Source organism: Nematostella vectensis, chromosome 15, assembly GCF_932526225.1.
Source record: "Nematostella vectensis chromosome 15, jaNemVect1.1, whole genome shotgun sequence".
NCBI lineage: Eukaryota > Metazoa > Cnidaria > Anthozoa > Actiniaria > Edwardsiidae > Nematostella > Nematostella vectensis.
Window position 1 is genome coordinate 7,573,719 of NC_064048.1, and position 15,253 is coordinate 7,588,971.

Below are 15,253 nucleotides of genomic sequence, written 5' to 3' on the forward strand. Positions count from 1 at the left end.
CTACTTGATGCCGGAGGCTTATGCAATAAGCTTCAGCCCCACATTTTGCATATCAAGGAGAATTTCTTTACAAAAAATATTTGTGGCTGTCTATTTCAGGTGAGAACATTTTAAACAAAGTCTAGTCTTGGGGGGGGGGGGGGTAGGGGTTGTAGAGTGAAATAAGTACTGGCTGGGCTTTTTGGCAGATCCTAAATTTAGAGTAGAAACGGCTTTGAGAAATGTTTGTTGGTAGTTTGTCGTCATGCCTAAAGCCCTGTGCAAACAAAGACATTGCTGGCCCATCATTTCCTTGTGTCTCCCCCCCCCCCCCCCCCTCCTACTTTCACTTCTCCCACACACACACATCTTCATATCAACTTGATTTTAATATATTTTGTAATGATGTAAATAGAAAATCATTTTTTTAATTAAAGGGAATTTATGAACCCTGGCCACTGCGTTTCATCTCTTGAGGAGCATTTTTTTGCATCTGTACTTAAACGTATTTATCTTGGGTCTAAACCGTGATTGAGGTATGTCCATGCAAATTAGAGGATCTTTTAGAACGTTTTGTATCTGAGTCAATCTTTGTTGCAATGATGGGTGGACCGAAAAAATACCTCAATTATTCGCCCTTTCTTGTTCTACCCAGGCCTGGGATTTCTAGTAGAACGGCAGTTCCTGGACTTTGGCTCCATGTATTATTGTCCATCCTAAAAGAAGGAGACATCTCCCGCATTACCACCACGAAACATTCACATACATAATAGCTGTCAACCCAACTTGGGCAGACGAGAAATCGGGTGAAATTTAGTTAATGTAATGAAACCCAAGAGAGCCAATGCGGGTAAATAGTACGAAGAATGTATGAACATTATTCTCCATACCCGTCAACCTCCGAAAATCTCAAGGCTTGAATTTTTTTGGGGGGGAGGGGTGGGTTTAACCTTGCCGTATAGAAAGCTCTCGCGAAAAAATCCGCTTATAGATCTCACGCAAGGGAATTGTTGTTTCAAATATTTTAATAGAAAATAGGCAAAATGACTGTTTTCTATGGAGTAGAAGCGATAAAAAGCGGGAGATTTGGTGCTCAACGCGGGAGAGCGGGAGAAGGGGTCCAAAATCGGCCAAAATCTTGAGACTCCCGCCTAATGCGGGAGAGTTGACAGGTATAATTCTCACAAAATTAGGCTTGTGATGATGAGGCCCAAAGTCCGTGGGGCGTGAATTGCCGATTTGAGGGATTTTTTTGTCCTCCCCTGTGAAATTATACCCCAGGAAGCCCGGTTAACCCTGTGTTTTTTTCTAGGTCCAGTCTCTCCCTCGATACAAATTGGAACGCCTGGTTGATTCTTGCATTTTATCTACAGAACTACGAGTCACCTTTTGCACACCTAAAAGAGCGCAAAAGAGTTCTCTAGTATGTTTGTATTGGCAGAAATTAAGGATACAGTACAGATTAAGCCTTGGCTTTTTTCACTTGATATACAAGAAGCTATATCTAATAAGTTAAACATGAAATTAGCAAATAAGGTAAGATCTGCTCTACGACTTAAGTACTTATAAAGTGGTAAATTTTACTGTGCGATACGAAATTCAAGTCGACTTTACAGGTTGACTAATACATTTACTGCTGATAGTTTGACGTAACTGACATACTTAATTCATAAAAATAGAAAAATATTAAGTAATATGATAACAAAACATTATTTCGAGGGCCATTCCTATTGGTGACTCCCATCTATGTTCTTGTCTCCTAGGTTGTGCATAATGTAGGCTTATGTATAGTTCTGCATGATATCTTGTCTATTGGAGACTCCCATCGATGCTCTTGTCTCCTAGGTCGTTCATAACTTAGGCTTTTGTATAGTTCTGCATGATATACTGTCCATTAGTGACTCCCATCTATGCTCTTGTCTTCCAGGTTGTGCATAATGTAGGCTTGTGTATAGTTCTGCATGATATCCTGTCTATTGGTGACTCCTATCTAGTGCCAGGTGATGGCTCATCACACACCCCAGGTGAGAGTGACATGACAGAAAAACCTTGCACATGACACTGCACTTGATACTTTTGGAAGCCATAAGGCAGAATAATGGCTGCATGCCTCACATTTCAATGATTTTCCAATGTAAAGATAAAGTTTACTTCCTCAAACATTTTGCCTTGATGTGGAATTTTTACCTGATCATTTCTCATGCTTTTTATAAGACTTCAATTATACTTTTCAAAAATTCACATCAAATTTAACAAAAAGTGACCTTTTTTGTCTGATATTTCTTATTATGCAAATAGAGACAGTGGGGGGTGGGGGTGGATAGCTCCCCCATCCCTCTCTCCCTCTCCAGATCCGCCTTTTGTAGGTATACATTAGTGACCTTTTGAGCTGATGACCAGTTTAACATTCATTTCCAGTTTAAAATACTGGAAGAGGAAGTAGGGGTCAGGTTTGATGAATATCATTTGAACATTTGATTTCACTGTGTTGGGCTTTGCCTCTCAAGTGAAAGGATTGCATTCTACGGCAAACACTGCCCTACCCCCTGCTACTTACTTTGTTCTTCAATGCATGGTTATCTATTATACTGAATATTCCCACGGGCTAAAAAAGGCATGCATTCTATACTATTAGAAAAGGGAAATTTATAAAATGGTATCAAGAATAACATTTGTTTGAAGTTGTTGTACTGATTTAGTTAAACACTGGTTTGATTTACCTACTTTATTTTCCAGTTACATTTAGGTTTGTTGTGTTTCGTCCATTTGTTGATGAGATACTGAAAGGAAGAATCCGAAGTTGTAACCATGAGGGTGTTCAAGGTACAAAAACCTCTATCCTACTGTTATAATGGTGATGATGGTGATGGTGACACCCAATGATAATTATAATAATAATTTGTTAAATTTTTGCATCCATATTGTGGAATTACAGTTTCAGTAGTAAACTAAATAGTATTTAACAGGTTTTTGAAAACCGCTCTATTAATAAAATAGATACTTTTAAACTGTATTGATTATCGATATTTAACTGATATCTTGAAATGACACAAAAAGCCTCCAAGAACTCTGTTGTTTCTCCTATTCTCTGATGCAGCCATGGCCTCTATGTATTTAACTATTCATATATTGATATAATCTTATTTCTCTTTTGGACTTTTCTCGCTTTAGTGTCCATGGAGTTCTTTGACGACATCATCATACCATATGAAAACTTACAGCAGCCTTCAAAGTTGTATCCTTGTCTGCCTTGTACCCAAGTTTATGGAATCGTAGAAAACAAGGATTTCTCATGTATCAAGGAAGTGTGTGTGTGGGGGGGGGAGGGGTAAACTGAACAAGATTTAAATTCTTAAAAACAAGCAAGACAAATAATTGAGAAAATTAATGAAAAAAGGGCTCGAGGGGAAAGATTGAGGTTTGAGGGGAGAGGGTTGTTTTTTGCACCAGTGATAAATTTGAGTTTATAGTTAGGTTGCCTTTACTGAAATATACTCACTCACTTTAGGAGGATATTGGATTTTCAAAAAGAATTAGTCAGGGAGGGAGATGCATCAACACTCATTAACAAAGTGTTTGGGAATATTCTTCCTGAAATGTTTGCTTTCCCAGGAACTCTCAATTCTATGCTTTCAGGGAGCATTAACAACAAAGTGTATCCTTGTAGAATACCAAGTGGACATTTTTTAAACATTTTCCCTTGATTTTCCTTTGACTAGTTCTCAGTGATGAGGATGAACAAGTGTGGGTATGGGAATACACCCAAGAAGGGGACGAGACACATTCCATGTTTATGGATGTGAATGAAGAAATACGTTTTCGTGTGGTGGATGAGACTTTTACTGATGTCACCCCATCTGGACCAGAAGCTGCTAGTAAAGACCAGATAGCAACCAAAGATGATCAGGAAATCAGGAAATCACCCTACACCATAACTGTAAGTCAGAGGGGTTCTGGGGGCTATAAATAGGCTGAATTCTTTATTATTAGAAAAGGGACATTCACAAAAGCATGGTATCAAGAATAGAGTATGCAACATAAGCTGAAGATATGTTTAAAAGCATACAGACTTTGATGCTAATTGGAGGAGACAAACATGCTAAGAAGTAAATTAACCCCGCTCAAACGACGTTTGGCTGCACGATTTGTTACACATAATTCTCAATCACATGGCTGAGAAGCGAGAGAAGCACTGGGGGACTCTTCCACTTCCTTCCTCATTAAATTTGAATGTCATTTAATTTTAGATCAACAAACATTTTTTATTTATAAATCGTAATTGAGTGCCAGCCAATTTTTATGACTTTTATGGTAGCTTTTATCAGGTATTTATTCAGATATTTTCATATGCAGGGATCTATAAGTGAACCTGGACTTGGTCTGCTGTCATGGTGGACATGAAATATTTCTATGGACCACAATTATGGGCTGTGCAAGTGGTGCCTGCTGACCAAGTCCGAGGCTCACATCATGGGAGTCTGCTGACCAAGTCTGAGGCTCACATCATGGTAGTTGTCTGACCAAGTATGAGGCTCACATTAGGAGAGTCTGCTGACAATGTCTGAGGCTCAGATCAAGAGTGTCTGCTGACCAAGTCCGAAGCTCACACCATGAGTGTCTGCTGACCAGGCCTGAATCTAACACCAGGAGTTTCTGTTGACCAGGAATGCGGCTCACACTTGAAGTGTCTGCTGACCAAGTCTTAGGAGTAACTGCTGACCAAGAAGGAGGCTCACATCTGGAATGACAGCTGACCCAGAAGGAGGCTCACTTCAGGAGTGTCTGCTGACCAAGAATGCCGCCCACCCCAGAAGTGTCTGCTGACCAAGTCTGAGGCTCACATTAGGAGTAACTGCCGACCGAAAAGGAGGCTCACTTCAGGAGTGTCTGCTGACCGAGAAGGAGGCTCACCTCATGAGTGTCTGCTGACCAAGTCTAAGGCTTATATCATGAATGTCTGCCGACCAAGTATCGCCCCATGAGAGGTGAATTGTGCCGTTACCCCCAAATATGATCTGTGTGCTCAAAAGCACATAATTATATTATTTTTTATTAATTTTTAAATGATTTTCAAGAAAGGGTAATAAATACAGATACTGTATACATTGTGATAAGTCTAATATGTTACAGATGGTAACGTAATAGATATGGGGTATCATGTGACGTGAATGTGAATTTCGTGACAGAAAATCATTTATTGATCAAGCTGTGCCGTAACACAGAGCTCAATTCGCACAAATCGAATACCAGAAACACCTGTGGCTTGGTTACGTGACGTGAAGTGTTACGCGTGAGTTAGAGACAAATTGCATGGCAGATCACGCAATTAGTGAGCTATGCGTCGTTTCACATCTCAAAGATAAAACATTCGCATACATATCGCACATCTATCGCTTAGTTACGTGACAACTACGTTACGCGTGACGTGATAATAAACGTGAATTGCATGACAGGTGATCACGCAATTAGTGAGCTACGTGTCGTTTCGCATACATATCGCACATGTATCACTTAGTTACGTGACAACAACGTTACGCGTGACGTGATCAACGTGAATTGCATGACAGGTGATCACGCAATTAGTGAGCTATGTGTCTTTTCGCGTACATATCGCACATGTATCGCTTAGTTACGTGACAACTACGTTACGCGTGTCGTGTTAAACGTAAATTGCATGACAGGTTATCACGCAATAATCGAGCTATGTGTCATAGCACGTAGCTCAAACGCCTGCACTCTCGTCATCTTCCCACATAACGCAATCTTCACCTCCTTTCGTACGTCCTTCCTACACAGTGCGTACACGATGCAATTAGCAGCGGAGTTGACATGGTAGAGCATGCGCGCTATGTCCACAACGACCTGATCTACCTCCACAAAGCTGACATAGTTCATCCAGCCTTTGTAGGCTGCCACCGCGTAGCACGAGATAAAAATCCCGACCACAATGCCTACCGCGCGCACGGAGGAATTCGTCCTAGATGTCATGCACTTCGCGTGAAGGTTGTAGTTAAATCTGAGCTGATTTCTCTGCTGTTCTACTCTACGTGTCTGACGCCGAGCGATCACAAACATCCTTAGATACGTGGCTAGTAAGAGAACACACGGAACCATCTCCAGGAGACAGCGAACAAGCATTTGGAGCACGCTAAAGGCTGTGTAGTACTCAAGTCGCAGCGCAATGTAGTATGGGAAAGGGACTAGAAGGGCCGTGATCCAGGCGGCTGCTAGGATACCGATTAGATTGGCAGTTGAAAGGCAGCGTTGGTATTTAAGAGGGTGAACAACTGAGAGGTAGCGGTCGAAGGTCATGGCGCAAAGGTTAAGGACGGATGCGTAGAGGCAGACATCGTATAACACCTACCAACAGACAAGGGTCAAAGATTATTATAGTGGTTACGAAGATGATGATGATAGTGGTGATGGCGATGATAATGGCGATGATGGGGGTGGGGGTGGAGATGGCGATTATGATGATGGCGATTATGATGATGACGATTATGATGATGACGATTATGATGACGATGATGATGATGACGATGATGATGACGATGGAGATGATAATAGATGATGAGGTTGACGTGCTGATGATGATAATGGTGATGCTGAATTTGTGATAATTCATTAGGGTAATGATGATGGCAGAAGGGATCGTGATGGAAGTACTACGATGGTAGAGCTGATGGTTATATGTTGATGGTGATGACGATGATTATCACAGTAGTGTTTGAAGTGACAATGGTGATAGATGATAATTGTAAAATGATAGCGAAGACGACGTTGATGTTGGTGGATTATGGTTATATGATACAGCTAGTGGTGATATGTTTTTCGAGACGATATTCTAATTAGCAGTGTTGATTGACACATGTCACTCACCTTGACATCCCACCAATCACAATCATAGTATCTAGAGCACATGAACTCCGGTATAGCCACCACAACAGTCACACTCAGGTCGGCGACAGCGAGAGACATGACAAACCAATTAGGGGGCACCTGTAACCGACGCGTGGACACGATGACGTATATCACGATCCCATTACCTATTGCGCCTACCAGTGCAATAACGGCACGTATGGACCAGTACCACAGGGATCCCTGAGTAGGGGGCATGCAGGGTGTGTCGGAACTACTATTACATGGCATCCTTGTGACAGTTGATGGGATACCTGTGGACTATTTCTCGGATTTGATTAATTGGGGCTCTTGTGCTGAGATGTCTTTTTGGATCTTTGTGTTGGGTTTTCTGTGGTTTTGCGGTTTTTCAAGATTCAAAGTGGATTTGTCGTGACTGCTCTTTAAAGTAGACGAGAAGTCCGTTACTTGAGTCTTGATACTATATTTACTAGTGATGGGTTCATGTATTTAGATGACTCCAAGTTATTGGATTCCAACGGAAGCAGCCTATTTTAAAGCTAAAGTAAGATAAAGGAAGTTTTGAGTTGGGTTGACCGTTGACAGTTGAGTTGGGTTGACCTTGTGTTTTCTAAAAATCTTCGGCTTCGGGTCGAGAATCCTGTATTAATGGTCTAAGGCAACTTTTTCGCGCAGCTTGTAAGGTTGAAGTTGTTCCTGTGGTACAAGCAAAATGCGTGTGATAATAACAACAGAGCATCGTTTCAATAAAATGGGTGTGATTATTAGCAAAAGAGCATCATTTAAAGTGTATTTCAGTTGCTCTACTTCTTAAAATACATCTAACGAAGGATCTGGACGTGTTACTTTACTGGGACAAAGGAATTCACAAAATATATGCGCAACTAGTGTTTCACCCCCCCCCCCCCCCCCATGTTAAATGTTTTGGTCCACTGGTCACTTTATCAGCAATTAACAGGATGAAGCCCTCCTTATTAGGATATTTCATGCCGTATTTTAATCTTTATTTTTTCTCTCCTGATATAGTGCAAGTCGACAAATTCGACGTGGACTTGCAGGATTTTGTGTTTACTACGGTTTTGCTGACATCCATCTTATAAAACAATAGACAAAAAATGGCCCAGGCTCTAACGCTTTAGATTATCCTGCGCGCTCGCCCCAGACTTTTCTAGGTCGTTTAGAAAACGATATCCATCGAGCGAATGACAGAGAGAACCGTTAGAAAAAATGCACGTTCTTCTTTGAAGCTGCCCTTTTTCCTAATGACAATATGTTAAATAAAACGTGGCCCATGTTTTTTTTTCTATTATTGAATTAACCATGACCTCTCGGAAAACTCAGATGTCAGACGCAGCAGTCCCATTGATAAATGATTAAACTTCTTAGAAACCTTGTTTCAAATGATTAAAAACAAGGACTCTTTAAATGACTTGATCCGCCAACATTCACTTCACTGAAATCCGACAAAGTGCCTAGCCCTGTTGATCGATGGCGATACTTTGTTGAGTTTTTGGCATCCAAGTCCGGGGAATCGAGACACGTGTTTGCATTGCTGGCCCTATCCTTTCGTCATTTTGATGTCTAAATGCTTTTGATACTTTGTGGACATTTTGTGGACCAATTGTCATGCATTTGTAATGTGGTGTAGCCAAATTCTTATCAGTTCTGTTCTTTTAAAAAAATATATAGTCCCGAATGTTACTGTTTTAGTGATCTCCTAGCCTACGAAAAATGCTTTGTAAAAGAGACCTATAAAAGCTCCCGGAAAAGCCACGTATTGGACTTAGGGCTCGGCCAAAAATAAGGGGATTGGGCCAAGAGGAAAAGCTCAGCTTCTCCGCTCGCCTTTTCCAGTTCAGCTTTTCCGTCTTTCACAAAACCTGTTGAGCCGGCTAATGATTTACCTATTTGTGGACGTAACTGGCCAGGCCCGTAGCCAGGATTTTGAGCGGGGGCGGGGGGGGGGGGGGGGTAGCTCAAAGGTAGGTAGCTCATCCTAGCATCTTAGCTTGCAATAGTACTTTACTTCATTAGAGCGCAGTTTCAAGTCGAGTAAAGGGGGGGGGGATGTTTCGAGCCCCCGACTCCCCCTCCCCCTCCCCCTCTGGCCCCCTTCTGCCTCGTGTAAAATGTCCCTGCCAGCCGCCATTTTTTCATCTTAGCAAAATATCCTGAGTGGGAAAGCATCTTATATCATCGGCTGGTAATGGAAACTATTGATAAGCTTAACTTGGTATTTGTGTTCCATTATGAAACGAAAACAATAACGGTGTGGCTGAAAGCACCCTTTAAGGAAAACTTGAAAGAATACTCCCCAACACTCAATCGAACGTTCAGTAATCGGTAATTCAATCTTTCGAGTTGATGTGCCATGGATTCGTTGGCTGCGTAGCGGCCCAAAAGGGTAGGAGAGGGGGGCTATCGGCTCGGAACACAATCAAACACTCGAAAAATCAAACTCGCGAAAAAATAAAATCGAGACTTGAGACATCGAATTAGTTTCAGACCGAAATGCTGGCTTTACTAATTGTCTTGCGCTTGAAAAAATAAGTTCGAATCGAATTGTTGGAATGCTTTTCAGCGCGATTAAATTCTGAAAGCGAAATAAAAAAAATGTACGACGAAGGGCTAACGCAACTACTCTGTTGCACAGAGGCGTTCAACATACTTTTTCAACATGTGTTGATTTATTCCTTGTCTACACCACGCCTACGCAGACCATCTAGTTATTCTATAGCTTGTCTGTAGTCTTTCTAGTTATACCATGTACGATTGTGTTTGATAACCGTAAGTTTTGTTTACAAAGGATTTAATAAAAGTTTTGTCGGAGTTTTTTTCGATTGTACTTAACGATTTACAACGCTCGAGATGAAACAACGAACATACTAGATAAAACATCCAAACTATCATGAGCAAACTTCAATGTGCGAGTAAACATCAAATTCTCACGCAATGCAAATAGAATATAATTGTAAATGCATTAAGTTGAATATTTTTTTACCTAGGGACCCCTCATAGATTAGTTTTCTCTACAATGTATTTGAACAATTAAAACTTGTATTTGAGTTTTACAGTTTTTAAATATCAATGTGTGCAATATCCAAGATAGAATCGGCATGCTACCAAAAGGTATAATGTTTTTTGTAATGGCTCTTTTTTATCTTACTATCTTAGGGGCTCTTCAGTATTTCGCGTTAACGAGCGTATGTTGAAGAACTACGACGTCGCACGTAAGCTTTCGTAAATGAAGCCAGAAGGTTTATGAATCGTTAAGGATCACCTTAAAGGTTGTTCTTTTGAAAAAAAAATGATATTTTACCTAACGACTTAAATAAAGATTGTGCCCGAATATTTATTGACAGATTGAGGTCATGAGTGAGTTAAGTCTCTGGTTTCTTAAGAAAAAAGAAAACGATTCATGGAAAATAACTTTAGTACAGAATGAATAATATTTAGGTATTTACAATGAATCTCTTTAAGAATGAAAAAATCTATGGCCCCGGGCATTTACGACATTCGATGTTTAATGTCTTGTAATAAGCCAAAATGTCAGTAAACAAAAAGTATAAAATTTAGGTATTTACAATGAAGCCTTAAAAAATAGAAAAAAAAAGAAATTGGCTCCTGTAATACCATTGAATATTTTTTTGAAAATGTCGTTTAATAATGATTTAAGATTTAACTAACATAAATACAAAACAAATAACGACAAATCTTTTGGTATTTTTCGTATTTACATTGAATCTCTTTAGGAGCAAAAAAATCAGGAAATTAGATGCCCCTTACTCATTAAACAATATTGAATGTTTTTGTGAAATGTCTTTTAATTATAAACTAAGAATTAGTCATCAAAAAGCTTCGCATTCGAACCTCTTGCAGAAAAAGTTTGACAAATCTAGCCTTTCGAACAAAACGATGTAAATGATTTCACACACGACTCACCTAAGAACTGTCATCCTGTTTCGCTTTCCATCCCGGGGCATTACCACGGAAAATTCCAATAATTCGTGCAATAATTTCCGCGTGTAGGCAATTACAAACTCGAGCGGCTTAAAGGACATATATATGGCGAGTTAGCGAAAAACTCTGATTGGTTGATTGGATCGTAACTTGATAACCATATGTAAACTGGTCAACACACATTTTCGGTTAAAAATGATGCCGTTTCAGTCAAAATGGAAAGGAGTGGGAAAACGGAAGGCTGTGAGATGTCGAAGTTTTAACTCGCAGATGTTTCGGTCTCCAAACATTAACTTCTTTCTTTAAATTACTTTTGTCGGCCATGCTGCTTTTTAAGTTATAAAGCCTATCGATTCAGTAAATGCGTGCGGCAGTTCGGAAACCCTCATGTTGCTTTTATTAAATTTTCTTTTGAATTAACGGGAAGTATTCTTATCGTATAATAGTTGGCTTTGTCAAGGCAACAAATAAACAAATAGTTCAAAAAAGCTCTTGATAGCAAGTCACTATAGTTGCGTTTATCATCTTGAGGCAAATATAATATTTTCTCCCTTGTGTGCTAAAATTCTTTGACATTTACATCAATAACAGTTGAGAACTCAAAGTTAACGTCAGGGCTATATATTTTTCTCCCTAGATATCCTGGTATTTCGTATCCTTACCTTCGATATTGAAAATACGAGTGTTGTTTTAGAGACGTTCTTTATCAGGTTTTCTGAAGTGACTCCCATAAATATCGCGATTTTGTCATAACGGCTGTTCCAAATGAACTCAGCTTATCTTTAGTTGTCAAAGTGGATCTCCGTAAAGGCGAAACTGACCTTTTGTGAGCTTTTCAATTTTCGTAACAATATCGATAGCTGATCAGAGGGGCAATCAATTGACGCCGAAATGAATTTGTTTAGCATAATGGTTCAATTTCGGGAATATGAATTTAGAATGACAGAACGCGCGAAAGTTGGTTAATTAGGTAACTCATCGGACGTTACGTGATGACACAAAACAGAAGGGTAAATCAAGAATGCATCGAAAAAAGGTGATGGGAAAACTTCATTTAACTATTATGTAAAGAAAATATCACCGGAACAATATTCCTTCAGACAGCATTAAAAAATTAAACTCAGCATAGAACGAATTCAAATAATAATATCTACTTATCGGCAAGATCAATTTAGCGACGATCACGTGACACTAGGAAGGACTCGCTGTGATTGGCTAATTATGGAATTCAATGACAATAAAAAGTTGACCGGATTTAGTTGATTAGAATGAGTTTGGATTATCAATCGCTTAGTGTCAGTGAATTTCCTGTAAGACGAGTGGGAATGAGGGACGATTTTAATAACATAACCCATATAGTGACAGTAACCTTCACGGGCATATCTCAACTGAAAACCAATGTAGAGTTGAGTTTATTTAGCGCGAGGTCGTCAGTATTATATTCTGAGATACGATGCTGCTCGAACAAACTTCTGTCTGAAATAACATCCAATTTAAATTTTGATCCATCATCATTTTTCCATTCAGCATCCGTTTTCCGCAAAGCATTCCCACATTAGGTGTAACATCGTTCAGAGCACAGACGTGGGTACTCTTGGATAAGATTTAAATAGATTCTATAAATCATACTCATCATTTTTGAAAATACGTTTTGCCTCAACCAATATATCTACGCTATGCCTTCTCTCGACCACTATCCGGTGGCGACGGGAAATATTACCATTTTTGTTGATCGCCTCCTCCCAGGCGTCTCAAGCCTTAGCGGACACTTATGACGTCATCATCGTCCCCAGGGACTTCTGGGTAATTTTCAATATGGCGTTTAACCTTGTCAGCTGGACGCAGACTCGTACCCAGTCGTAAAGAAGGGGATCTCAAGGGATTGAGTACGAGTCTAGATCGGCGCGCAAGGGATTGTGGGGCGTACGTGATCGGAAATTCCCTTCGCACGCCCCACAATTCTTTGCGTGCCTCGCTCTTTTAAGCGACTGGGTACGATTCTAAGCTAGACGCCATATTGAAAATTACCCAGAAGACCTTGAAGACAAGGTTGAGAACTGTCAGTAGCCTTGAGTACCCCGGGGTCATCTTATTTTGTTGTCATATCTTATTGTTGATTGGGTAAAAAAAAACATGTATTGTAGTACGTAGGTAGTGGGGGAAAGCTTGGTGAGTTTCCCCAACCATGGCAACCAGTTTTCACCCGAAAATGTCGATATTATAGTTCTATTTGTCTATTGAGTTCTTTCGATTTATATGTTTGTTAAAGTGACTATTTCCCACACCGCCCTAAAGTTTTTACCACCAATATTTGATGATAGGCAAATGTTTGCATTCCTAAAATAAATGAACTTTTAACAGGACACTAGTATACACACATTGGCACCAGTCGGGCCAAGACGGGACGCTAGCACGGTCCATTAAACGTGAGGTTCGGCAACCATATTGGCATCTGTTTCGTCCTTATTAGGACTCATCAACATTGCAAAGCCGGTTTGCCTCATTGGTAAATAATCTGCACGTTTATTCTAGCATTGAATTTTCAAAAGAGTAAACCAACAAGATAACCCCCGCAAACAATCTATTTCCCGAGGAAAATGGATTCCATTCCTTCCATGACGCAAACCGGAAAACTATTTTGTTAATACACGCTCTTTCATATTTTACTAGATTTTCTTAGTTCAAGTGTGTTATTTAATAAATACCCCTTACTTATATTATACTTTTTTTGGTGTGCGGTTGATTTTGAGACCATGTAAGCCACACCTTTCTTCTAATTTTTTTGCAATACAAAGACAAGAAACTAAACACTATTTATCTGATTTATGTGAAGAAATTTAAAAATGACCATCAAATTTTATATATCTTTTATCAATCGAAGATATCGTGATAGCTTGCCCAAATGGAGAAATATATGTTTTCCTGCTCATATTTTGCTAGAATGACAAAATGGCTACGGTCAGAAACTCTATAAGTCATGGCCATGACAGGAACAAGCCCAAGTAAATAAAAGTACAATTACGAAAGATAAATAATACGATAAATTACGAAATATTAATAATACGATAAAAAAGATACCTTACGTGTCCTGTGTGTAGCCTGCTTGAAAAAAAGCGGTGAACTGTGTTTTTATTGCTGAGAAAACTCACAATTTACGATCGCTGCTGATATTCTGGGCGCGCGTAGGGAGAAACTTGGGATGCTGTCAAAACGCATTATTGTGGGCAGTGAGCAGAAAACCAGCTGTATTCCAGAAAAGCAGTCCGTATAGTGACTACGATTAACATTTCTACTCTAATAAACACTTCAATAACATCACACTCCTTGAAGGTAAACTGAGTCGGCTCTTGTTAATCAAAGTAAAAATCCAGCTGCCGTACCTCTTGAGATATCGTTAACATTTGCACTTGCTTCCATTAAAGCAGAGTAGGTCCTTGTTCACGCATTAGCTTGCATCCATCAGTATCATGAAACCGCGTTGATAGACAGACCTTAAAAGAGTTTTATTATGGTAAGCTGCAATGGCTTACATAAGCCATTAGTCGAAAGTATACTTGTTTTTTGTGGCAATAGTGGACTTGGACTAAGAGATCACGCGACCTTTTTCTGGTGGCAAATTCAAACAAAAATAATCAAACGAAAAATAAGAATGCGCCCGTCACACCAGAGAACGATGAAAAAAATAAAATCTTTAAATGAAACTTAACCCTTTCGGCTTTTTTATAAGCGCTGAATAAGTTGCTTTTTGTTGCTGTTATTTTGCCGGTAAAAGCTTGAGCAAATTTGCCAAAAACAGTCACGTCATCTCTAAGCCCCTATTGACAAGTAAGCGTCCTTCTTTTTCCATTAATTCCATTAATTGGGGCGGTGTCTCATTTTATGGGCATATATTGTATGGACCTCTTTCATAGTTCGGGACCCCCCTCCCTCCCCCCCTTAAAAGTTCGTGTGGGGGAGGGAGATACTGCTGGCCTAAGAGCCTAGTGCTTACTGGCGCTGACAGCTTCGAGGAGCCTTGTCCAGAAGCATCTCCGTAAACTAGAATACGATAAAGGGTATGGAACCATGGGAGATAAGGGCTAACACCCCCTAACACAAGAACATTCAAGGGTTCCATATTCGCCGCTTCATGTGATGCTAACGCTAAATGTAAAAACACTTTTACGTTTGTAATTGTCGGGCCTAAAAAAGAATAAATGAACGCGTAATGTCGTACATAAAAGACGAGAAACAACTTTTAAACACTATATTAAGCGTTATGTCCGCATTACATTAAGCGTTTAAAATGTATTACATTAAGCGTTAGCTCTTTTATTATATCAAGCTTTAATTTGTTATTACATTAAGCGTTAGCATTACTTTATTAACAGGCAGTTACTACATTAAGTGGTGATACCACAGGAGGTTTTCTTGTAATTCTTCACTCCAATAACAC

The 15,253-nt window shown here is 39.7% G+C and overlaps 2 protein-coding genes across 4 annotated transcripts; one reads left to right on the forward strand and one right to left on the reverse strand.

The window, feature by feature from the left end:
* The first annotated feature begins 1,340 nt into the window (after positions 1-1,340).
* LOC5509858 (DNA-directed RNA polymerase III subunit RPC8) lies at positions 1,341-5,080 on the forward strand. The gene is made up of 6 exons (XM_001630302.3): positions 1,341-1,515; positions 1,907-2,003; positions 2,716-2,802; positions 3,151-3,214; positions 3,706-3,916; positions 4,333-5,080. The coding sequence occupies exons 1-6, from the start codon at positions 1,405-1,407 to the stop codon at positions 4,378-4,380; spliced, it is 618 nt and encodes a 205-aa protein (XP_001630352.1). The 5' UTR covers positions 1,341-1,404; the 3' UTR covers positions 4,381-5,080.
* A 348-nt stretch (positions 5,081-5,428) lies between these two features.
* Positions 5,429-15,058, reverse strand: LOC5509870 (adenosine receptor A2b). 3 transcript variants are annotated; one of them, XM_001630319.3, is made up of 3 exons: positions 13,897-15,058; positions 6,859-7,554; positions 5,429-6,339 (listed from the first exon to the last, which is right to left on the reverse strand). In XM_001630319.3, exons 2-3 carry the CDS (start codon positions 7,126-7,128, stop codon positions 5,665-5,667), a joined length of 945 nt encoding a protein of 314 aa, XP_001630369.2. In that variant the 5' UTR covers positions 7,129-7,554; positions 13,897-15,058; the 3' UTR covers positions 5,429-5,664. The 3 variants fall into 3 exon arrangements, with proteins under 3 accessions (XP_001630369.2, XP_032234761.2, XP_032234762.2); XM_032378870.2 differs by lacking the exon at positions 13,897-15,058 and adding an exon at positions 11,481-11,809; XM_032378871.2 differs by lacking the exon at positions 13,897-15,058 and adding an exon at positions 10,801-11,472.
* Between the last annotated feature and the right edge of the window lie 195 nt (positions 15,059-15,253).

Excerpts from the sequence above, each read along its gene's own strand:
- LOC5509858 (XM_001630302.3), top strand. The coding sequence starts at position 1,405 with ATGTTTGTATTGGCAGAAATTAAGGATACAGTACAGATTAAGCCTTGG. Across the intron at positions 2,004-2,715 it reads TGGCTCATCACACACCCCAG|TTACATTTAGGTTTGTTGTG; the intron begins GTGAGAGTGACA and ends TTTATTTTCCAG. Across the intron at positions 3,917-4,332 it reads AATCACCCTACACCATAACT|GGATCTATAAGTGAACCTGG; the intron begins GTAAGTCAGAGG and ends TTTCATATGCAG.
- LOC5509870 (XM_001630319.3), bottom strand. The coding sequence starts at position 7,128 with ATGCCATGTAATAGTAGTTCCGACACACCCTGCATGCCCCCTACTCAG. Across the intron at positions 6,340-6,858 it reads GTGATTGGTGGGATGTCAAG|GTGTTATACGATGTCTGCCT; the intron begins GTGAGTGACATG and ends GTCTGTTGGTAG.